The 26,956-nt window shown below is 35.4% G+C and overlaps 1 protein-coding gene across 1 annotated transcript in view; it reads right to left on the bottom strand.

Annotated features, from left to right (window-relative positions):
• LOC109845045 (CASP-like protein 5B1) overlaps positions 682 to 26,956 on the bottom strand; it is a 33,456-nt gene continuing 7,181 nt past the window's right edge. The window contains exons 2-3 of the mRNA XM_020414233.1: positions 874 to 1,067; positions 682 to 761 (exon numbers count right to left, since the gene is read on the bottom strand). Coding sequence (XP_020269822.1) covers positions 752 to 761; positions 874 to 1,067 — 204 coding nt within the window. The 3' untranslated portion in view covers positions 682 to 751. The remainder of the gene's footprint in view (positions 762 to 873; positions 1,068 to 26,956) is intronic.

Here is a 26,956-nt window from a genome sequence, read left to right as displayed (position 1 = left end):
GGGTTTATCTCTTTTTCTATGTGTTCTTTCACAAAGAAAACCACTCTTTATATAGGCTATTATCTCCATGATCTCCATCCCTAAAATCTGCCTAATTATTTTTCCCTTTAACTACAAATTAAAGCCATTCATTGCCCTAATTTAAATTCTAATAATAACCTATTAATTCTTCACTAATGGCCAATTGTCACCCGTTATACACATTGATTATTTGGTTAATTTGCTCAACCATTTTTAACAAGAATAGAAACAAACTCTGTGAGATTATTTAATGTTTAACCCCTGGTTCTTTTTTTTTCACATTGTAATCTAGACCTTTTGATGTAAAAGTGCATGAAGAGATTTCAGTTTGTTTATTGATAGCATGAGAGGTGAGCAAGACTATTCTGATGATTAAGATTTGGGTTTCCTTCCCTAGGCTCCATCAACATTTACAGAAGATAAATTTGTCGAAATTAGATAGTGAGGAATAATTGTGAATTGATTGAGTAGAAAAGAAGTCCTAGTATAATAGGGATAACTTCAAGAGGATCAAATATTATGAATATGAATAACTTCTGATTCAATAATTACTAAGATAACAATAATCATGTCTTGCATAACATAAGGCAGAGACAAATAAGATAGCTAATTAACATCCAACAATATAATGCTCGATAAGAGCTAGACAAATAACGTAGTCAATGTCAAAGACAAACAAACTTCAAGTCATCAATTGATCCCAACAGTAGCACTCTTCGTCCAGCACATCTTAGCGACGTCTGCGCAAGAATTTAATTAAGTCAATAGAAAAGCAGCTGGGTCGTCTTCCTTTTCCTTAAAATAAAAGCAAAGACAATAAGAATATACTTAAAGATGATAATTTTACATTACCGTGCAAAGAAATGTGAGAGAATGAAATACAAGGGAGTAACGATGCAGCACCAAGCAATGAGAGCAGATCCTATTGAAAGAAATGTTAGGTTGCAGTCCCTAACCATGTATTTGCACCGACCAATGTCTCTGAGGAAATAAATGGTTGGTCCCGCAGCAAAACATGCTGATCCTAGTAGCAGACCAGCAGCAATCTGCATTTGATCATTACAACTATTACTTAGCAGTAATAATAATTTCATTGCATTAGCTATGCATATTGATTTCCTCTACATTGCAGTTATCAGCATGGAAATATTGTTTCTTACTAATTAAGAACTATCTTATCTTTATCCTTGAAGATAAGCAAAAGTTAATTAAGTTCTGATTTCAGGTCAACTTACCATTGCATGACTGCTAATACCTCCAACACACAAACGACATCTCCTTGTATTGGGCGAGATCAAAGTTTTCATTATCCTGTTTCCTACATATTAATAATATTTTTCATATTCTTCATTTTGTAAAATTTGCTTTCAGTCATCCAATTCACTAAAAGATAATTCTTAGTATTTTGAGTTCACCCCATTTGTTTTAATTTTCATGATAGTTCTACAATCTAGGATAGTGATATGGGTCAAAATTAGCAGCCAATATAGTAACAACACGTGGCAATCAAGAAATTCAAATTATTAATCATAAACCTACCAAAAGAGGGATACAATATAAACAGAAATAGCCCACTGTTAATTATCCAGACGGTAGCGAAGTTCCAATATAATGACCCCATAATCCTGTGTTTGATTCTGGCTAGTATATAAAAAAGGGAAACGCTAACCAATCAAGGTTCAATTAAGACCCTTAATTAAGCTCCTGCCTTATGACATTGTAGAGAGTTTCCTTTTCAAGAGAAGAAGAAAAGACACAGATGTAAAGGGAAACAAAAAGGGGGAAATGACCTTCACAAACAGCTTAATAGAAAGAGAGAGCAGGACTCCTCCCGAGAGAAGACAGCGAAGAGTGAATCACCTCCTCTAAACACCTCAAAGGCAAATATTTTCATGGAGATAAAGGACAACCTTACTTCAAATGGACCGAAGGCTTGAAGTCCAGACCTGGAAAAAGGGACTAGACAAATTTTGCGATTATCAAGGTGACCATGGGCACTCCACCATGAATTGTTCCACCTAATATACAGAGATTGAATCTCTAATTAAAATTGTCACCTTATTAAATTCATTAATGACAATGCTCGAAGACCAGTCAAGGAGAGACTCGAAAGTTAATCAAGTCTCGACAATACGCCCCATAGTGAGAAGTTGAACGTGATTCACATTATCCATGGAGGTCCCTTGATGTTTGGCGATAACTTGCAAGTCAGAAAGACCTATGCTCGTCGAGTATAAGTTAACCTTGCTCAAGACTCTAGTAAACGACAAGAGCAGAGACTAAAGAGAAAGTCATCACCTTCACAGTGCAAGGACTTGGATGAGGTTCATACTCCCCATAATGATCCTATTGGATACATGACATATAAGGCAGTGGAACATGCATATCATGTAGATTAATCAAAATTAATTAATATTTAGATGAAAATCTGAGCCGCTTTCTAATTCTCTATAATTCTCTATCCCAAAATCAACCAAAATAGCTTCCTTAGAAGAAAAAACCTCGAACTAAATTTCATCCATCATTGAAGAGGAACAATACTGAGAGATAGGTTCTTAATTTTTTATTTTCCTACTCTATTCATAAGGCTACACATGAACCATATATAGGATTAAACTAGCCTTATAGATTTTAATTTTAAACAATTCTCAATTGCTCAAACTCTATCCATAACAATTAAAAATAGAATAAATTTATTCAAAACCTCTACCCATAACAATTAAAGATAGAGTAGAATTTGTATTTTATGTACATTTTTTGTAAACCTTCTCTCTAATGACATTAGTGACACCGATTGGGTTCCATATTGAGAACCATTTACTAATTAAATTAATAATTTTAATTTAATAATCAAATTTCTATCCGACCAAATTTTCATTAAGACTCTTCCATAATATGGGATTAAATATTTATAAATAATATTATCTTAAATTCAGTACTCTCCAATATCAATTTTCTTTAGGCAACTTTATTGAGCAGAACAGAGCAGAACAAATCACCTATTTACTCATGCCTAAAATTATAATTCCTATGAACATTAATAAAGATCATCTTGAAACGTTAAAATATTTTATTATTATAAGAAAATAAAGTTTGAAAATTAATTTTCAAGACCACCTATCGATGGGAACTTAATAGGTTCATAGGATATGCATAATAAATTAACTCATCAAATGAGCATATTATATTCTATTTAGATATCCATCATTTTCCTAAATAAAATATGATTACCCAACATTTTAGGCTGCATATCACTCTTAAAATAAGTTTAACCATCATATCCAAGCATACTAAATTACCAAATTAGAAATGACAATATCATCAAGTCAAAGGGACCATGAAACAATTCGAATTCTCTCTGTCTTAGGTAACTCATTTTAGAGAATTCAAATATCATCTAGTGCTACACATATCGCAGTATGTGCCTAAGACAAACACCCGATGAATTTTTATTCTTGATGGTTGAGACCCCCCGACGTCTCACATGTCATTGTCATGCAATGTAACCTAGTATAATAAAGTTATCCTTTACGAGCTATAGGTTAAGAACAAATTTAAGAAATCTCTATATTAGATCACATCTCCAAGAAAGTATCTATGCACGATCAACTAAATTAAATTTTAAGGATAATATAACAATTATATAAAAGACATTCAAGCAATATTTCTATGACAATAAAATTTAATTGATATTAAAAATATTACATAAAATGTATTGAATGTTCAATGGTATATAACACTACTCTAGCAATCTCCCACTTGCCCTCACATCCAATTAGATACTATTCTAACTCCCATCTTTTCTAAAAGTCTATCAAAAACCTTTTGCGGTATGGATTCGTGAAAGCATTTGCAATGTTATCCATTGTAGAAATCTTTTGAGCTTCTACATCCTTCTTATTGTGAATCTCTTAATGAAATGATATTTCCTTCTAATATGCTTAGACTTCTCATGAGCCCTCGGTTGCTTAATTTGAACAACAACTTTACTGTTATCGCTGATTAGTGGAATTAGAAATACACTAGCAGGAACCATGCCAAGGTCATAGACAAACTTATTTATCCATGCTCCTACTTTCGTAGCCTCACTTGCTACTACATATTCTAACTCGGTTGTAGAATCAACGGTGATATTTTGCTTGACACTTCTCTAACTAAATACACCATTATCGATGATGTAAACATATAAATATGTAGAATTTATATCATCAGAATCGAATTGAAAATCAGAATCAATATATCTTTCAATGCTCATGTCATTTGTGTCATAAACTAAACAATAATATTTAGTTCTACGTAAAATTTAAGCATGGCTTTCTCCGCGTTTCAAAGTTTCTCACTAGGATTGACCTAAAATCTACTTATAAGACCAACAACATTGCTATGTTAGGTCTAGAACACAACATAGCGTACATCAAACTACCAACTGCTGATCATATGGTATATTTCTAAAATACTCAATCTACTTTTTAGTTTTAGGAATATTTCCTTAGAGAGTGACATTCCATGTCTAGTAAGAAGTAATCATTTCTTAGAATTTTACACGTTTAACCTTTTGAGGATCTTGTCTACATAAGTTGACCGTGACAATCCTACATGCCTCTTTCTCTAGCTTAAGACCCGATGCATAGGATTCTTGATTGAAATCTTTCGTAGAGAACTTATTTAAGAGCCATAATTTAATCAATATCATCATCTCCACATCATTCCCAATGAGTAGTATGTCATCAACATAAAGCACTAGGGACACAATAGAATTATTTATTGTTTCTCATAGACACAAACTTCTTTAGGATTATGGACAAAATTATATTCCTTAATCATTTTATCAAAAAATTTATTTTAACATCTTGAAGCTTGTTTAAGTCAATAAATTGTCTGATTCAATTGGCAAACCATAATTTATTGAGCTTTATATACATAACCTTTTGGTTGTTGCCTCTAAATATATTCGCCAATATATCCACTAACAAAAGCTATTTTCACATGCATTTGCCATCTCTCATAGCCATAGTATGTTGCAATATCCAAAAGGATATGAATAGACTTTTAACATTACAATGAAGGAAATATTTTCTTGTAGTCAATTCCCTCTCTTTGAGTATAACCTTTCGCAACTAACCAAGCATTATAATCTCTACATTTTTATAAACTTCATATTTTTTTAAAATATTCATTTACATCCCATAGGTTTTACCCTCAACAGGTGGATCAACGAAGGTTCATATGTTGTTATGATACGTGGAGTCTATTTCTGCTTTCATGCCATCAATCCACTCACTAGAATCTATTCTGACATGGCTTCTTTGTAAGCCCTAGAATCTTCATCGTCATCATTATTTTTCATCAAATATATTTCATCGAGGTGCCTGTACTATATAGGTGGATAAAAAACCTTACTTGATCTCCTTATTGTAATCGGTGTATAAACAATACATTTTGTTGGTAAATCTCCATCCACTTTATCATCTAATACTCACAATAAAGAAGATGATTCTTCTTCTAGAGTTATAAATTCTTGACCAACAATTTGATATTGCAAAAAGAACACATTTCTACTTAAAGTTATTGCATGTTCACTAGGATTATAGATATAACACCTAGTACTTTCTTTTGGATAGCCTACAAATAGGCCACTATTTATTCTAGACTCTAATTTGTCCATCATTTATTTCCTTATATGAACAGGACAACCCCAAAACTTTAAGTGTCTAACACTTGGGGCATGTTTGTTTACCTAGAATTAATCATGAAATAGCAGAAGTAGAGGAAGTATAGGTTATATCTATTTCCTCTAAATAAAAATGTATGTGTATTTCTCTGAAAATGCTACTTCAGCTACTTCATTTCATATTGATATGACACCTACGTGGCATCGCTACTTCATATATTTCTTTTCACTCCATAATTTTTAGAAGTATGCCAAAAGTAGGAAATTCTTTTTGTAGGGTCTACATGAAGATCAAATTAGCATGAAATTAGGTATTTTAGTCATCAAAACAATACATGCACCTCAATCTCTTATTCAATACTCATCATATACAATAATCTTTAGATATATCAGCAACAACGTTAATATTGTTATATTAACACTTTAATATATCGATACTACTATACTATAATTTAAGATATAGATTTTATGCTGCTTCTTAAAAATATTTTCACTTGTTTTCCCAAACAAGAAAGTGGATGAAGAGCATAAAGTACCACTTCTACTACTTCCGAAAATATGTGAAACAAATAAAAAAGTAGTACTTCTTCTACTCGTACTTCATAATTTTGGAGTTACTTCGTAGACCAACTTCTTACTTCTAATACTTCCATCATCTAAACAGGGCCTTGGCTTCCTTCCAATCCATATTTGATAAAAAGTGGAGGAAACCAATTTGGTAGAAATTCTAATTAACATATAGTTTATAGTTTCTAAAGCAAAACTCCATAAGAAAGTAAAAAATTGAGAATGACTAAGCATAGATCTAACCATATCCAATCGGGTTTGGTTCTATCTTTCAGACACATAGATATGTTGTGGTTTACCAAGAGGTGTCAAGTTGCTAACAATTAAATTTTCTTCCATAAATCTTTTAAACTCTTTAGATTCAAACTCGCCACATCAATTAGATTAGACAGCATTGATACTCCTACCAAATTCCTTTTCAACTTCAAGCTTTATATTCTTTAAACTTTGCAAAACATTCTGATTTATGATGCATTAAACAAATATAACTATCTTGAGATGCATCATCCGTTAATATTACAAAATATGAATATCCGCCTCTTTCCTAAATATTTAAAGGGCTACATAAATCAGAATGTATAACATTAAAAGTGTCTTTAGCTCTAGAACGTTTTTCTATAAAATGTAATTTAATCATATTGCCTCTCAGGCACTGTTTACAAATTAGAGAATTTTTAACTTTCAAAAAAATCTAAAGGAATTTCCTTTACCAAAATGTTGATCCAATCAATATTAACATTACGTGCCAAAGGTAAGTTTGGTTACTTTCGTTTAACTTCCATTTAAGAGATTTATAAATTTTAATAATATTTGAATAATAATTAAGGGCATTGATATGAAATATATATAATTTTTAACTTCACAAAGAGGAACAATGGAATTTCCAAACTTAATAGTAGACTTATTAGCAAATAAAATAGAATATCCACTACTATGAAGCCTAAAAACAGAAATCAAATTTCTCCTAACTAATGGTGCATAAAAACAATCTTGTAGTTTCATTACACGCCCTTTATTCAAATCCAAAAAAAAACAAATTCCTATAGATTATGCTAAAATGAAGGCTTCATTCTCTCCAACCAAGGTTATCTCTCGATCCGTCTTTAAATTTTCACATTTCCCTATATCCTTGCAAGAAATTGCAAACATGTGAAGATGACCTAGAATTCATATACCATATATAAGAAGAATAACTCATTTTGTTAGTCTCTATAAAGTTATGAGATGATGTAACTTCAGAAGATTTATCCTTCTTTAGAGATATGTGGTAACTTTTACAATTCCTTTCCTAATATTTTTTCTTGTTACAGAAGAAGCAATCATAACATTTGTATCCTGCTTTACTTTCTTTAAAACTTTCTTTTCATTTGCAAGTTTTTTCTTATAAGAAAACTTTCTTTTCTTATGGCTAGACAATCTAACAGTTTCCTTTGCCATCACTATGGCTTTATCTTGCTTCATAATGTTCTCAACCCTTTACAACATATTGCCCAGATTTACAAAGTGACAATTGGTTCTTGATGCTAAAGTTCACTTTGAACTAATTAAAAGATGGAGAAAGAGAAGCAAAAATTACATCAACTATTGATTCATTATCCAGCTTTGCTCCCAAGAATTCCAATTTATTGATTTACCCTATCATCTTATGAATGTGGGTATGAAGTAGTGCATCTTCAACTATCTTGGTGTGCATCAACCCGCTCATAGTATTTTAATGTGCAGTATGATAACATTCTTCATATAAAGCCTTATGGATTTTTTGAAGATCTCCGTACAAGTCTTCTTTCCTTCATATTGCTTTTATAGGGTAGAATTTAAGGAAGCCATGATATAGCACTTAGCAAGTTCACTCTGTTCAATCTATTCATTATGCTCAAGAATCTCATATTCTGTCAAGACTAGGTTCAGTAAGTTTGTCCTCTTTGACAACTTTTATCAACTTTCAGCAGTAAGGATAATTAACAAATTTCTTTACCAAAGCACATAATTCGATCTACTCAATTGTTAATTATCAAGTAGTTTAGCAAATGGACTAAAGTTAATCATCCTACATAAGTAGAATATAATAACATAAGTATCTCAAATTATATTTTATTGTTACACAATCATTACTAGGAATATTTTAAGTACTGAAATTCATATTAATATGCTTCTCTCAAACAAATAAGCGTGAATTGGAAGTCTAAGCTTAATCGTAAATCAGCTTATTCAATCATTAATAATTAATAACTTTTCTTTAATTTCGGTCTTTTATGTATGACATGACTCTACTATTTTAGCAAGCATCCTAAGGCATCAACAAATTGCTAATCCAAAAATCCAACTATTCTATATAAAACAGATGGCACTACCAATTTTATTCTAGTGGTCGCATTATATATAAAATATTTAGCATCCTTGTGCAAGATATAACTAGATAATAAACTTTAATAAACCGTATCCTTTATGGCATCAAATAAGCTAAAAAATAATTATTCAAGTTATAGCTCCATGATAGAGGACCTTTAGATTTATATTTCTTAAATATTAATATATTTATGCTTCTATATAACTTTTATTATTTATCATAATTGACAGAACATAAGAAAAACAATAGGAAACAATTTCTAAAAAATTCTAAATTATTTTATTTTAATTAAAGAAATTCAAAATTATTAAGGACCAAACTATAATTCTCTATGTATTACTTTAATCACATGAATTAATAAAATTAAACAATTTAAAAACAATGCAATCATATCACATGTATAAGTTAAACAAGTATTTCATAAATACATATGATACACTGTTAATTTGTAATAATTAAACAAAGGTTAAATAATTTTTTCAACAAAATAATAAATTAACGGGCTTCAAAATAAATTCTAAAACTATTAGGGGGTAAATAGTATTTCTTCAGATGGATTCCAAAATAGTTTCTGGTTCATGACAGGGGTTTAAAATTAATTTACAATAAATTACCGATACTAGTTGACTATAGAACGTTTCTAGATCAATCAGGGGTCTGATAACAATTTAATAATAAAATTTAAGTTACCAGGGATTTCGGGTTTGTGTTCCATTTATGGATCAGACTCGTTATAACAATTTCAAAATAAATTTTAAAAGATTGGCTAGGTTTAGGTTTAGGTCATAACCGATTCAAATTAAAAACCAAAATTTTACTTTTTTAAACACGGCTTGGGTTTGTACATCATTCAGATCAAACTCGTTTAACTTAAATAAACTTGCTCTTTTTTTGGGTTTGGGTTCAAAACCTATTAAGAAAACAAATCCAAAAGAAGATTTCACCTTCATGAAAGAGGCTAGGCCTTGGGCTAGGGTTTCATGGGGCGGCTGCCACCATCCTTAGCTGGTAGTAGTAGCTCAGCACCCGCCATGAGGGTGACGAGTTCTCCGGTGGGTTTGTGGCTGCCCTTCACCAGCAAGTAGTGAGGGTGAAATAACCTTTTTTGAAATAAATTCTTAAAGTTAAACACATCATGTATCATCACAAAAACTCAATTTTAATCTTTTATCAAAGCAATGATATGGATCATCAAAAAATCTAATTTTGATCTTGTATCAAAACATGAACGCATCCTAGATCATTACAAAAATCCAATTTTGATCTTTTATTAAAACTTAAATCTCTAATTGTTCTTTAATAATATTATTAATATGATTCAATCTATATTAAGACATGTTAACTTAACAATTCCACCCCTGAACAGTAAAGAACCCCAATTTTGATCTTGATAAAAAATTAATTATTTTTAGTTTACAAGTTAAATTAATTAATAGTATCCCCATTTTCTTTGATCTAAGTAAAAATTATTTAATCTAATTAAATAATCCAAACGATCAAATTACAATAATTGAATCTAATTAAATAAATACAGATCAGATTCTAAGTCTTCTCTAGTACCATCTGTTGGATGTATGATATACAACACAGTAGAATATGCATATCATGTAGATTGATTAAAATTAATAAAAGTTTAAAAAATACCTATAATGCTTTCTCGTTCTCTACAACACTTTGTCACAAAATTAATCGAAATAGCTTCCTCAACAAAAAAAGCCTTCAACTAAAATTTACCTATCATCAAAGATGAGCAATACAATAAGATAATTTCTCAATTTTTTATTTTTCTATTCAATTTGTAAGGCTGCATATAAACCATATATAAATGATTAGATTAGCCTTAAAAATTTTAATTTAAACAATTCTTATTTATCTAAAACTCTATCTGTAGCAATTGAACATAAAATAGAATTGTTAAAAAACTCTATTCATAACAATTAAAAATAGAATAGAATTTGCATTGCGTATAAATCTCTTCTAATGATATTAATGAAACTAATTGGGTCCCATATCGAGAACCAATTATTAATCAAATTAATAATCTTAATTTAATCAAATCCCTATCCGACCAGTTATCTATAAAAGTTCTTCCATAATATAAGATTAGTTATTCATGACTAATATTATTTTATATTCAGTCTCCACTAGTATCAATTTATTTTAGGCAACTTCATTGAGTAGGACAAATCAGTTATTTACGCATGCTTAAAGATATAATCCCTATGAATATTAATAAAAATTATTTTAAAATATCAAAATATTTATTTTTTATAACAAAATAAATTTTGAAAACCACCCGCAAGAGGAATTCAATAGTTTCATTGGATATGCATAATAATCTAACTCATTGAAACAGCATATTGGATCTTATCTAGATATACATCATTTTTCTAAAGGAAATCTAGTAGCCTAATTTCTAGGTCGTATAACACTTGTAAAACAAGACTAACTATCATACCAAAACATACTAAATTGTTCTAGCTATTTTAGTGCTGAAAAATAATCTCCAATCAATGACAGACAAGTGTCTTACATTATGGGTAATCAATTCAAAACTTCAAGATAACCAAAGGTCCAATTTGGTCGACTTGACATACCGATATATTGCAAGGACGACTCGCAAAGCGCTACATGTCTACCCTTGGCTAAGTCGACTGCTTGATCACCCTACTCGACTGACCAATCAGCAGACATCTCGTGAACGCGACTCAGAAGGCGGTACTTCTCAACCTTCTCTCGGATGAGTAGAAGGGCGTAGACTACCTCAAGCCTTGAGCCCCCTCTCATATACTGACAACTGATCACCTCACTATAAATGCCATTTAATGCATAAATCGGTGTCATCGTTCTCCATCCCCAATTGTCTTTATGACACATCGAACCATGTCAGCACTGCATGCCTCCAGTCACTTCACATTAAAAACAGAAGTAACCTCTCCTCCATTCGTCAGCCGACACTTATAAACCAGATGCTGGTATGGCCGTCAGCCTATACTCGGCTAAAGTTACCATTCTACTACCACTATAAATAGGGTTACTACTTTTGGCAGGGTAAATTTTTCTCTACCCACTGTGTTGAAGAACTTCTACAGTTCAGTTACTTCTCCACTCAAGCATATTACTGACTTGATTGTTGGAGGAACAACCGGATAACCTAACTCCACCCTCTTACGATTTTCTACATGTACTGGGAAGAACAACCTACTCTAGAACAAAGCATTCGGAGGGTTAGAGGACCTCTATCAACTTAATATTTTCTCTTAGTAACTCTTTGATATCCACCATCAATATAAATTATCAAATTAAAAAAGACAATATCATCAAGTCGAAGGCATCATGTAACAATTCGACTTCTCTATCTCTTAGATGACTCGTTCTAGAGAATCCAAATATGATCTAGTGCTACACATATCACAATATGCGCTTATAAAATACTTGGGGTGTCTTTGTTCCCGTTGGTTGAGACCCACCGTCATATCTCATATGTTAGTGTCATAATAATAACTTGTTACAACAAAGCTATTCTTTACTAGTTATAGATTAAGTAAGTTAGATGACAAGCAAGTGATCATTACAGTGCATAATTGATCAAAATAATTTCTAAGATTAATCTAACAATTATATAAAAGCATCCATACAATATGTGTAACAATAAAACTTAATTAATGGGTACATGGTAATTACTTAAAGCAACTGGAAATCTGGCAAGTTCAACCGAAGAAAAGTGATTCGTGGATGTGGAGGCAAATCCTAAAGGTGAGGGATTTGGTATTGAGAAGATTTGGGAATGTGCACAACCTGCTCAGAGCTGTTGCTAACTGTCACAGCAATGGAAAAATGAAAATTTCATCTATATATAATACTATCTCTCAATCTCCAGCATCTTCAGCAGCTGTACCCTGGGCGAAAACTTTTTGGGATGATTTGCATTATCCCAAGCATTCGATAATCCTATGGCTTGCTACTCTATCAAAGCTTCTGACAAAAGACAGATTATGTCGTATGGGTATATTGGAAATCAACCAGTGTGTACTTGTGCTGATTGTCATCCTGAATCTAGAGAACATCTGTTTTTTGAATGTCGGTTTTCTTCATATGTTTGGAATAATCTGATGGCATGGATGAAGTTTACTTGGAGATCCTGCTGCTGGAGTCAGGTAATGAGATGGTATAGCAACAATTTGAGGGGACTGGGATTCATGAAAAAGCTCAGGAGAATGATGTTGTCTGGAACAGTTTATTGGATATGGAAGGAGAGGAATTTGAGGATCTTCCAGCAAAAAATCCGCAACCCTGACCAGCTTATCAAGGAAATTAAGATCTCATTACTCCTGAAAGTTCTTAATGATGATATTCCCGAATACTTAAGAGAAGAAGTAGCAAAGTTGTAAACTGTAGATAGTTTTCAGTATGTTGTTTGCCAGACAAAATAGTTCTGGTAGTTCTTGTTGCTCTTATATTTCAATATTTGGTGATGAATAAAATTTATTTCATTTACCAAAAAAAAAACAATAAACTTAATTGATATTCAAAATATTACATAAAATGTATTAGATATTCAAGGGCATATAACACTACTCTAGTAGATCCGTTAGTGCTTACAGTTAAAATAGAAACACATTATGTTAAGACATATATCATGGATGAAGGAAGCTCTGTCGATACATTATTCTATGAATAAATTAAGAAGATGGGTTAGAAGGATGAGGATTTGAAACTGATGATGATGCCCTTGTATGGACATTCGAGGGTATTAGTGTTGCCTGAGCGTCTAATCACACTCTTGATATGTATCAGTACAATTCTAAAGAAACCCAATGCCATGCTTACTTCTCTTGTTGTTCGAGTACCCTCGCCATATAATGCAATTCTAGGATGGTTATGAAGAAATGTGACAAAGAAATCATATTGACACATCACTAAAGATGAAGTTTCCTCCGAAGGATGGAGTTGAAAAGTCGGACGCTACCAATTATCGGCACAAAAATGCTACCTCATTGCTTTGATGAGCATTGCGCCATCTAAAGCCTTGGCCATGGAAATATCAAAATCATGGGATAAAGAGAAATTCAATAGGAATGTACCTATAGAGGAATTGAAAGCAATTTCAATTGAAGAGGAGGAGCCGGACATGGTGACATACATCGGGGCACAACTCTAAGATGAGATAAGAAAGGATAATGGAGCTTCTTAGAGACTCTGCTAACATGTTTTCATGGACAAGTGCTGACATGCCAGTGATAGCCCTAAGGTCATTCAACATTGATTCAATGTCAACCCCGAAGTCAAGCCTATGAAGCAGAAGAAGAGGACATTTGCTCTAGAGCGTCAAGAAGACATCCATAAGAGATCGAGAAGATTTTACAAGCTAATTTCATCAATGAAATACAATACAGATATTGGATATAGATAATTTGGTCATGGAGAAGAAATCAAATGCGAAGAGAAAATATGTATTAATTTCATAAACTTGAATATAGCATATGCTTGAAAGATAGTTATCTACTTCTTCAGATAGCGTTGTTAATTGATGTAATGTCTGAACATCAGTTGTTGAGTTTCATTGATACTTTACTGGGTTATAACCATATTAGGATGTGTAAAGACGACATACCGAAGACCTCTTTTATCATCAAGAAGGGTCATTATTACTACAAGATGATGCCATTTGGGCTAAAGAATGTCAGAGCTACTCGTCAACCTTGTGAATAAAATCTTCAAACAAATTAGGAAGAATATGGAGGGGTATGTCAACAACATACTGGTTAAAAAGCTTAAGGTGGAGAAGCACATCGCTGACTTGGAAGAAGCCTTCCGTGTAAGATATCCTTAACTTAAATCCACCAAGAAGGATCCATGAAGTCCAAGTACTAACAGAAAAGATAGATTGAGAGGATTTATGCCCTGTTCTGTTGAGAAATGTCATCCATTCTTTAATATCTTAAGAAATGTGAAAACCTCCCAATCGAGGGGTGCCAATAATCTAATGAATAATTTAAGAAGAATTTGAGGTCTCCTCTGTTAGTCTAAGTCTGTAGACCCAAAGCTAGAATCAAGAAGATGAAGAAAACAGGAAACAGTTGGGTCGGTCGACCGCTAGGTCTGGTCCGGTCAACCACGAAGCCTGTAGCAAACTGAGCAGAAACAACCTCTATGGCTGGTCAACCATGGTAGCTGGTCCGTTCGACCGTGAACGTGCACCGTGTAGGGTGCAAAATCAATACTCTGGCCGGTCGACCATGGAACCAAGCCCGGTCGATGCGACGAGATTTTTATGTTTCCTAATCTGTTTTGTATTCTGTTTGGGCTAGGATTCCTATATATACCTAAATGATTTTAGGGTTTTTGTGTGCATCAAGAAGAGAGTTTTTGAGAGGATTCTTCGGAGAGATATTAGAGAGATTAAACCCTAGTTTGTGAGCTCGTAATCTTTCTTCAAATTAATCAAAGACTTGTGTGGTGTGGCTCCCGAGGATGTAGGCACATTATCGAACCTCATTAAAGCTGTGTGTTCTTTCTTATTTACTTTCCTGAAAGTTTTATCTTTTATATGCGGTGTTTTTCCTACTTTCTTACTCTAAAACACAAGGTCCGAAAGGACACGGATTTGATTTGATTATTTCGAATCCCTAACAACTGGTATCAAAGCATCGTTTAGAAGGTTTGTGTGAGTGCCATGGCAGAGGAAAAAAAATCTATGATTGAGAAGTTTGATGGCTCAGACTTCGCCTGCTAGAAGTCAAAGATGAAGGACTATCTGTACTAAAAGGATTTGTACCGTCCGTTGATGGGCAAAGCTAAAGGAAAGAAGAAAATGGAATCAAACGAAGAGTGGGAGATACTGGATAGGAAGGCTCTAGGGCAAAACCGGTTGTCGCTCGCCAAGATAGTCACACATAATATATTAAAGGAGAAGATGACGGTGGGGCTTATGGAAGCGCTTGTGAAGATGTACGAGCAACTGTCAGTCGCAAACAAGGTGCATCTCGTCAAAACACTCTTCAACCTCAAGAAGGCAGAAGGACGCTCATTCACAATGCACCTCAATGAGTTCAACATGATTGTGGTCAAATTATCTCCTTGGACATCACGTTTGATAATGAAGTGCAGGCCCTATTGATTCTATCACAGTTACCGGATAGTTGGACAGGTTGTGTGACCACAATTAGCAATTCGGTCGGGAAGGAAAAGTTAAAGCTAAGCGAGATTATTAGCATGATTATATCCGAGGAGATTAGAAGAAAATTGTTCGAATCAGAAGGTTCGGGATCAGCCCTGTAAAGCACAAAAGAGGGATGCGAATGAGCAGGAGGCTCATCTCGTGCAAGATGACTTGATCCTTGCTATGGATAGCGATTCTGATTCATGGTTTATTAATTTGTGAGCCTCGTTCCATCCACAACTAATAGAAAGCTTCTTCATACCTATGTAGTTGAGGACTTTGGGAAAGTATACTTTGGAGATAATGAACCATGTAGTTTTGTTGGAAGAGGTGATGTGTAAATACAGTAAGGGCCCTAAATAGAATCTAAAGAATGTCAGACACATACCGAAGCTAAAGAAAAATCTTATTTTGGTTGCCAGCTTGGAGCGAAAGGCTATGTTTTAAAATTCACTGGGGATTTGTGGAAAATCTCCAATGGCACGATGGTGGTTGCCCGAGGCAACAATACAAGAAATCTCTGCTGGCCTTCTTGTTTTGATGGTGTTTAACAAACAATTTATTACTAATGTTGTTTGTCTAGTGTTTGTGTATTCCTATGTATTGTAGACAAACAACGTTGTTGGAGGTTGGATGGATTGCGCTATAACGATCATATCAAATGGAGGTTGGCGGAATGTCGGGTTGAAGCCTTGCAATTCAAAGTTAAAGATCAAGTTTAAGCTTCATCCGCATGTATACCAAGTTGAGCTACAATGAATATCAAGATCAAACTTGGGTAATTTAGTTTAGGAATTTATATTATGTGTGTTAGTACTTTAAGCTCAATCATATACACACATACACGTTTTGGTTTTTGTATATATAGTTATATATATACATATATGTTTTGGTTTGATAGTTTTCAAGTTTTACTATGAAACAATTGAATATAATTAGAAAACATATTTTTTTTCATACTCATATGCATATATATGATTTCATCAATATCAATTTTAGTTAGTTAAATGAAATCATGTTTTTAGTGCATTATATGTGTATTTTGATAAAATACTACATTCATTGTTTATAGACTTCATAACAATAGTTTACATCTTTCTTCAAGTCTATAAAATCAATTTGTAAAGTTTCAAAAGTTGGTTTAGCCAAAATGTCAAAATTCACATGTTTACATTTTCGTGTTTTGGACTATTTTGCAAAAATGATGATATTTTTCATTTGGGAAGTTCTTTTTCGAAACCAGTCGCTGTAGCATGTTTATTATCATGTCTACAATCATTCCCCAAAGTTTTATATTTTTTGGAATTTATTTGATATTTTTAAATAGCGTTTTAAAATCAGAAAAACAGTTTTCAGTTTTCTGTCATATCCGTTTTCGGTCGACCGCACCGGTCGACCGAACCTGAGGTCAAAAGTTCTCGGTCGACCGACGAATTTTTCGGTCGACCGACGAGTGTTCCTTCAGTTTCTAACGGCTAGTTTTTTGACCGTTGCCTTGGGGCTGTTTTTGTCTTTTGCTCAGGTTTTTGGCTGAAGTTTGAGAGGGTATAAATACCCTATTGCTGTCATCTTTCAAACTAACCAAGTGAATGTTTTAAAATAGTTTAACAAGGGTTTAAATTTGTTTAGTGTTTGTTTAAGTTTGGTTTAAGAAGCTTTTAAGCAAATTGAGGGTTTGAGTTTGTGAATTCAATTTCACAAGAGCAAGTGGAGATCATCCTTTGGTGTTTGAGCATTCACTCTTCTCCTACTCTCTTGTCATCTTTAGAGAAGTGTTTCTAAACTCATCTAGCAATTTATTTTTTATTATAATTTCCATAAGCGCTAGATTTATATCTGAGTTTAGTTTAATTGTTTTATTGATACTCTTTGTTCACACACAACCTATTGAGCTTATTGTATTTACATTCATAGTATAATTTAGGGTTGTGGGTTTGTGACATTGAGAGTGAGCTTAATTGAGTTCTCACCTTGTTTTGAGAACAATCATTTGTCATATTTGTGCTTATTGTGAGAATCACTTTGTAATACACTTGTACACCGAGTGAGGAGTGTGTGGTGAGAGTCGGGGATCGTCCCAAGAGGAGTGGCGTCGGTTGACGTGCCTAGGGAGAGGTTGTAACCGAGCACTTGAGGGAGACACGGCTAGGTCCAACACTTAGTGGGTGTAGAGTGTGATTGCAAGAGTGTGAGTTGTAGAGTTTTCGGTTAGCTAGAAAACCGAGTGTGTAGAAGAAGTTCCGGCTTCCAAACCGGATTGTGTTAGTGGATTTCTCCCCGGGAGTGGGGAGCGGAGACGTAGGACGGAAGGTCCGAACTCCGTGATCATATAGTGTGTTTGAGTGTGCCTTGGCGTTCATTTATATTTATGTTCATATCTTATATCGCCATTGTCCATAGCTCATTATTTATATGATCCACTATCTAGTTCATTTTGTTTACCCCTTGTGTTAGTTTATATATCCTTGCATATATATATATATATATTATCATATAGGATATATCTCATTGTTTACATTGCTTATCCTAGCTCATAATTCTTGTGGTATTTCATACCTTATCCTAGCTCATAATTCTTGTGGTATTTCATACTTGCTAGGATAACTTGTTAATTAATTTTAATTGACATTTAATCGGATTAGATAACTTGTTAATTAATTTTAATTGACATTTAATCGGATTAGATTAGCATAAGACCCTAATCACCCCCTCTAGGGTCTAACAATCTCTACCTCACGTCACATGCGAGTGATACACTCGCAATTGTAGCTGGCAAGGAGAGTGCAGATCTATAGCACAATAGGCTGGGACATATGAGCGAGAAGGAGATGAAAATTCTATATTCACAAGGAAAGCTAACCGACATCGATGCAGTGGAAATTGGTGTTTGTGAGGACTGTATCTAAGAGAAGCAGAAGAGAGTTAGTTTTCAGGAGGGTGGAAGACCACCTAAAGCTCAGAAGCTAGAGCTTGTTCATACAAACGTATGGGGTCCAGTTAGTGTGTCTTCACTTGGTGGTTCGACGTATTATGTCACTTTTATCGACGATCACTCGAGAAAAGTATGTGTATACTTCAAGAAGCACAAGTCAGAGGTGTTCGGGATCTTCAAAAAGTGGAAGGCCATAGTGGAGAACGAGACAGATCTAAAGGTAAAGTGTTTGAGATCAGACAATGGTGGAGAATATGAGTTAGAGGAGCTTAAGAGATTCTGTGCGCTAAACGAGATTCGTTTGGAGAGGACTACTCCACGGATGCCGTAGGAGAATGGCATTATAGAAAGGATGAAAAGGACATTGACGGAGCGTGCTAGGAGCATGGGATTACATGCAGATCTACCTAAGACATTTTGGGCAGATACGATGCATACAGCAGCTTACTTGATAAATCATGGGCCATTAGTTTCATTAGATTTCAAGATTCCAATGGAGGTTTGGACTGGCAAGAAGATTAATCTCTCACACTTGAGAGTATTTGGTTGCATGGCATATGTTCATATCATTGACCATATCAGGGACAAGCTAGAAGCTAAGTCACAGAAGTGTACATCCATTGTATACAGTATTAATGAGTTCGGGTATCGTCTTTGGGATAAGAAGAACAGGAAGATCATCAGGAGCAGGGATGTGATATTTAATAAAGAGGTGATGTACAAGGACAGGGACAATGTCAGGATAGCCAAAACAAAGAGAGCAGCACTAAGGATGCAGATGGATACAAGTACATGGATATGGAGGAACTTCCAGATGGGGGAGATAGTGCTAGTTCTAACCGAAGAACGGAGGAGACTCTAGGTGCAAAAGCTACTACCTAAGGTGTGGAGCTTAGGAGATCATCTAGGGTACCCAAACTGAATCCCAGATATCTCTCATCACTTGATTACTTACTTTTGACAGATAGCGGACAGCCGAAGTGCTATGAGGAGGCTATGCAAGTTAGTGAATCTCAGTAGTGGGAGCATGCGATGCAAGAAGAGATAGATTCTCTCCATTCGAATGAGATATAAGAGTTATCCCAGCTACCTGCACAAATGGGTCTATCGGATCAAACAGGAGATTAATGGAAGCAAGTGGTACAAAACCAGATTAGTCGTGAAGGGGTTCCAACAATGGTAAGAAGTGGAGATATTTTCTCCCGTTGTGAAGCTTACAATCATTAGAGTAGTGTTAAGCTTAGTAGATACAGAAGATTATATCTACCTTGAGAAGTTAGATGTGAAGACTACCTTTCTTCATGGTGACTTGGATGAAGAAATCTACATGAAGCAACATGTTGGCTTCATTAAAGAAGAAAAGGAAGAGATGGTGTGTAAGCTCAAGAAAAGCATGTACAGTTTGAAATAGACTCCAAGGCAGTGATATAAAAGTTCAACAACTTCATGCAGAGCAATGGCTTTGGAAGATGCAATTCAGATCATTGTTGCTACTTCAAGAGGTTCGAGTCCATCTATATCGTGTTATTATTGTATGTTGATGACATAGTAGTTGTAGGTCAGTATTTAGAGGAAATAAACAATTTGAAGAAGTAGTTGGCCAAGGAGTTTGCTATGAAAGATCTGGATGCATTGAAGAAAATTCCTGGGATGCGAATCAGTAGAGATGAAGCTGAAGGGACGTTAAAGTTGAGTCAAGCTGAATACATCGAGAAGGTACTTCAGAGGTTCAACATATAGAATGCTAAGGTTGTTAGCACACCCCTTTGGAAGTCAGTTCAAGTTATCTGAGGACCAATCACCAAAGACGGATGCAGAGAAGGATCATATGAGCAGAGTGGCATATTCATCAGCCATTGAGAGTCTTATGACACAATGGTTTGCACGAGGCCGGATATTGCCCATGCATTGGGAGTTGTGAGTAGGTTTGCAAGCAATCTAGGGAAGCGGTATTGGGAGACCGTGAAGTAGATATTGTGTTACTTGAGAGGGACTACAGACAAGCCACTATGTTTCAGTAGGAAGGATTTGGTACTGCAGGGATATGTGGATGCGGATTTTTTCGGTGATCATGATATGAGGCGAAGTACCACGGGATATGTTTATCCTTGGCGTCGACAATAGTGAGCTGGGTCTCATGTCTGTAGAATATTGTAACATTGTCCACAACTGAGGTTGAGTATGTCGCATTGACTAAAGCCAGCATGGAGATGATTTGGTTGACCGGGTACCTGGAAGAGTTGGATCTGAAGTCAGGGAACAGAGTTATTTATTGTGACAGCCAAAGTGCTATACATCTTGCCAAGAATCTAGTATATCATACCAAAACAAAACACATCGACGTACGATACCTTTTCATACGTTTGCTGATTGAGGTTGGGAAATTACATCTAGAAGATTTTGGGGAGTCAAAATCCTACGATATGTTGACGAAAGTAATGACCATCGAGAAACTAGAATTGTCTACAACTTACAGTTTGGCCTTCACGCGTAGGAGATGAAGGCAAAGCCACACCAAGAGGATCTGTAGGATCACTGGGAAGATGATGATTGAAGAAAGGATTTTTTTTTTTTTTGGGGGGGGGGGAAGAAGAGGAGAGTTCGGGTGAGCTCATTGATGGCATTTTGGTCTCCAAGTGGAAGATTGTTAGTCTAAGTGTATAGACCCAAAGCTAAAATTAAGAAGATAAGGTAAATAGGAAATAGTTGGGTCGGTCGACCATGAGGTCTAGTCCTGTCGAACGTGAAGCCTGTAGCAGACTAAGCAAAAACAACCTGTCTAGCCGGGTGATCGCGGAAACTAGTCTAGTCGACCACGAACGTGCACCGTGCAGGGTGCAGAACCAATGCTCTGGTTGGCCGACCGTGATGGAATTTTTTTGTTTCCTAATCTGTTTTGTATTATGTTTAGGTTGGGATTCTTATATATACCTAAATGATTTTAAGGTTTTTGTGTGCATCAAATGAGAGTTTTTGAGAGGATTATTCAAAGAGATCTCAGAGAGATTAAATCCTAGTTCGTGAGCTTGTAATCTTTCTTCAAATTAATCAAAGACTTGTGTGGTGTGGCTCCCAAGGACGTAGGTACGTTACCAAACCTCGTTACATTTGTGTGTTCTTTCTTGTTTACTTTCATGCTAGTTTTATCTTTTATTTGCGGTGTTTTTCCTACTTTCCTACTCTCAAACACAAGGTCTAGAAGAGCATGGTTCGATTTGACTGTTTCGAATCCCCAACATCCTCCTCTCTTGACTAAACCAAAAACAAAGAAATGGTTAATAGAAACCCATATTCTATCTAAGGAAAACTCTCCATTGGTCAATCAGAGATATTCATGACTTGAGAGGACGACATTTGTGTTGCTAATAGCATCTAGGAAGTTAAGGCCTTACTTCTAAACTCATGCAGTGGTAGTCTTAACAAAGGAACCCTTGAAAAAGATTCTCAGAAATTGGACAATTCCAGGCTTTTGGCAAACTGGATAATAGGGCATGGTCAAGTCTATATTATATACAAACAGCATCTAGTGGTAAAAGCTCAAGTATTTATGGATTTTATTCTGAAATGCTTGGTACCTTAGGAAGAGGCCGTGAAAGAGACGACACATACCTTGGTTTTTGAGGCAATCTAGTGGGTCATGGATGTAAACGATCCTCTAACATCAATGGAAGCAGTTTTAGAAATCAACAGCTTCCAACCTACCCCCCACCTACCTAGATATAGTAATCACCTAACCTTAATAGTGTTTACCTACCCCTAAACCAATACTATAAATAACCACCCAAGTGTTTGTGTTAGATTCATCCCACTAGTAGAAAGAGAGAGAGAGAGAGAGAGAGAGAGAGAGAGAGAGAGAGAGAGAGAGAGAGAGAGAATCTATATTTGAGAGTATAGTTTTTTGTACCACTAAAAAATAATAATAATATACTTCTTAGTGTCAACCACTCCTCTCAACTCAAAAAATGATACCAGAGCTTGAATTAGGATACATGTATCTGCTTATCGCATGCTCTGTGATTGCCACCAAAGGTGGATTCTCCACATTAGAAAATAAAGTTAGATTATTATTTACTCTTTGAATGCACTGGTTACTATTCATGAGTATGGTACTATTCATAAGTAGAGGTACTATTCATGAATACAGTATTGTTCATAAGTATGGTTACTGTTCATGTGAAATAGTGAAAGTTATAGTTCGTGATAGAAGCAAGTTGGTCAGGAACCTGCTATCTCCTAGGGTGATCCTATTGGCATTCTTGAAGGCTGACATTCCCGTTCTGTCCAGGACTATGAAGTTGGTTGGTCATGGACCAAACTTGCATGGTGATAATGAAGCAGTATCACGTCACTATAGTGGACCTGGCAAATACGACTACTATACTAAAAAAACCCAATGGTCATAACTATAAATACTAGGAGACGTGTATGAAGTCCTATTTACAAGGACAAAACCTCTAGGAGGTCATCTGGGGTGCTGAAAGTACAAAACCTTAGGAAGCTGGCGAAGCACTAAGAAAATGGAACATCAAAGCTGGCAAGGCTAGGTATGTGCTGAAGATGATAGTAGAAGACGATCTCACAGACTATATATGAGATGCTAGAACTCTGAATGAGGCATGCGATACACTCGCAATACTCTTTTCAAAAAAGAACGATGCTCAACTTCAATTCCTATAGAATCAATTGATGACCTTGCAACAGAAGGATGTGACGATCAGTCAGTACTTCAAGCAAGTAAAATCACTCTGTTCAGATATTGCTCAACTAGATCCAGACTCTAATATATCTGATCCAAGGATGAGAAGAATATGTATCTATAGTTTAAGACTGAAACATCACGGACATGAGTGGCCAACTCAACCAACATTATTAGAGGTGGAGAGTTTGCTCTCTACATAGGAAACCATAGCCAAACAAATGGTTGACGTTTCAATAAAAAGCAAAGATGAAGCACTCTTCAGCAATAAGGAAAGAGGCAAACCAAGAGGCACGAGGAAAGAGGAGTATGGAAAGGTTAGTTCAAAATGTTGCCAGGGCAACCATACACTGATAGAACCAATAGCGTGAGGAGCAAGGTGATCGTGAGCAAGTAGACTTGACAATAGCTATAACAACTATGTGAAGAAAGGACACTTTGCCAAAGACTATCGTTAAAAGAGAAGGCCTGCAGAGGGCAATGCTGCAACATCACGCAGATATCAAGATGATGAAGAAGAATGGAATGCTCAAGCATCTGTGGCTATTATTGAAGATGTACCAGTCAACGAAGATGATGTTGTTCGTATGGCACTAATCTCGATTGTAGAAGAATCTAAGTCCATATTTGCAGCGATTTCAGATCGAGAAGAAATTAGCTATAATAAAAATTGGATCATTGATTCTGGCTGTTCCAAATACATGATGGGAGATAAAGGGAAACTTATCAACATGAAGGAGTATAAGGTGGTCGAGAAGTTGTGATAGCAAATAATTCAAGATTACCAATCATACACATCGGAAAGGCTACATTTACGCCATGCTATAATTCGAATTAGATACAACTACAAGATGTATATCTTGTACCGTGTATGAAAAATAATCTTCTATCTGTTTCCCAATCAACAGCTTTTGGAAACTATATAGTATTTGAGCCACAAGATATAAAAGTCTATTGAAACTTGAAGCCACCAGGAGAACCTGTTGTTGAGGGATGGAAGGTAGAATTTTTTCTATGTGATATCAGCAAAATCAACATACATAGAAAAAGCCAAAAAGAATGAGGCGAATGATCTATGGCATGCTCAACTTGGCCATGTGAGCTATCACAAGCTCAAGATTATGATGGAAAAGTCAATGTTAAAGGGTTTCCTCACTTGGAGATTCGAGGAGGGACCATATGCAGAGGTCGTCAGTACAGTAAGGCGCCTTAATTACCATATCAGGAGTCATAGTTTAGAGCTAAGGAATCCTTGGAGCTTGTACACTCAGATGTATTTGGTCGAGTAAAACAAGAATCAATTGGTGGGATAGGGTACATGATCACTCTCATTGATAATTACTCGAGGTATGTCTGGGTTGATTTTATGAAGGAAAAGTCTGAAGCACTCTCCAAATTCAAGCAATTTTAAGACAAAGTCGAAAGGGAACTCGGCAAGAAAATTCATTGCCTACATACGAACAACAGAGGAGTGTACACATCGATAGAGTTTTATGACTACCTGAAGCAGCACAAGATTTGGCAACAACTAACATGCCCAAATACTCCACAACAGATTGGCATAGTTGAAAGGAAGAATTGTCACCTTATGGAGTGTAGGCGTCAAAAATTACCTATAGGTTCCCGCGCACAGCTCAAAATAAAGAGAATGTAATGAACGCCATTATCTGAGTCAAACGAGATTATCCATACTGTAAAAGAGATTACAAGTGCACGAAGCAAGTAAATAAAGCGTACGAGTCAACGAAATAACGAAATACGCAAAACGGCAGAACAAGACCAAACCGAAAAAGCCATTGGCAGCCGAGTCACATTAAAATAACTCGACCAAGGCCAAGTGGCTCGGCCAAGGCCGACCAACCTTCAAGTGGCTCAACCAAGGACGACCCACCTTCAAGTGGCTTGGCCAAGGCCAAGCCACCCTAGGGTGACTCGCCCCCAGAAATGCCCGAAACATATTTTTCGATAGTTTTCTCGAGATTCTTTCGCTCTAGAGCCTCCCCCAACTATTTTGATACTATTCCTAAATATGGTTAACTGGTTGTTAACTAAAGATATCACCAAATCACTTTTTCTTATCCTAGAATGCTACAACCGAAGCCTATAAATACAAGCCTAGGGTCCTATATGCAGGGCATCTGAAATTAGAGGTGAGGTGCTGTCAATTTGAAGAGTGATCCATGAATTTTAGAGGAGGGCTAGCAGATCTTGGCAAACTCCAGCATAAAGAGGGAGCTATTCGAAGGATCTGTGGCCTGTTTTATTATACCTTGAGATCAAACTTTGTTTTGATCTCGAGAAGAGTTGTAATCTCATTTGGTTGAGATTATCACTTCTGTGATTGTTTTCTTTGTGAAACTAGAGCATTGAATTTTTATTCTGTCAACCAGATCTGATCTGTAACAGTCCACAGAGTAACGCTTCGCCGGCATAGACAAATAACACATGCAAGCAGCGGGTGATAAAGGTCCTCTGCGTGTGTTTGAAGAGAGTTATAATTCTTGCTTTATTTGTGTAAGCGAGATGTCTTATAAAAAACAAACTCTTTTAAATTCATTGTAATCGATAAACATGTAATGGATTCGACAAATAAATATTTTCGACGCAAACATGAAGATATGTCAAAGCATGCTTCATGCCAAGAACGTACTAGGACCTTTTTGGGCGGAGTGTATGAAGACGGCGGTACATGTGATCAATCAGCCACCATAACCAAAACTAGAGTTCATGTCATCATTTTAAAAGGTGTAGAATACGAACCCAACCTTAAGTCATTTCAAAGTTTTAGATTGTGTATGTTATGTATTTATGTCTCATCACTTACACATAAAGTTCGATAAAAAGGATGTAAGATGTATATTTATAAGGGTATGACAATAAAAGAAAAGGATGGAGATGTTGTGATCCCACAACTGGACGGTGCTACATATCAAGGAATGTTGTGTTTGACGAAGCCTCGTCTTGGTGTTCTTCAAAAGAAGTTGCACTCCCAGACTTCAGTGATCTAGAGGATCAGTTGCAGAAGAAGCTGGTGGAGCCAGGTCAAGAAGACAGACTACAACAATTAGAGATGATAGAATAAAATTTTCCTACGTCTCCGAATGAAAAGAGTCCATGAAAAACGGGTGTTCATCAGATAATATCAGAAGAGAAGCACCCGACCCAAATAGAGAATATTGAAGAAGAACCAGATGAATAACTTCGAAGATCAACCAGACCCAAGAAGCCGAATCCTAAGTAAGCTAGTGTGGCCATTACAAAAAATGTGAAGGAGCCATCTACCTTCAAAGAAGCATACAAGAGTGAAGAATGGAGATAAGCAATGAGAGAGGAACTCCAAGCATTAAAAAGGTAGTTAGAATTCTTGGACTTGTAGGTAGAGAAGTCGCTATTGAAGAGGAGTGTTAGAAATTAGCAGCTCCCCGCCTAACCCCTGCATACCTAGCTACAGTATTCACCTAATCTTAATAGTGTTTACCTACCCCTAAACCAATGTTATAAATAACCCCCAAGTGTTTGTGTTAGATCCATCCCAGTAGCAGAAAGAGAGAGAGAGAGAG

This window comes from Asparagus officinalis, chromosome 6 (assembly GCF_001876935.1).
Source record: "Asparagus officinalis chromosome 6, Aspof.V1, whole genome shotgun sequence".
In the NCBI taxonomy this organism is placed as follows: Eukaryota; Viridiplantae; Streptophyta; class Magnoliopsida; order Asparagales; family Asparagaceae; genus Asparagus; species Asparagus officinalis.
This window is presented reverse-complemented; position numbering and strand designations above follow the sequence as displayed.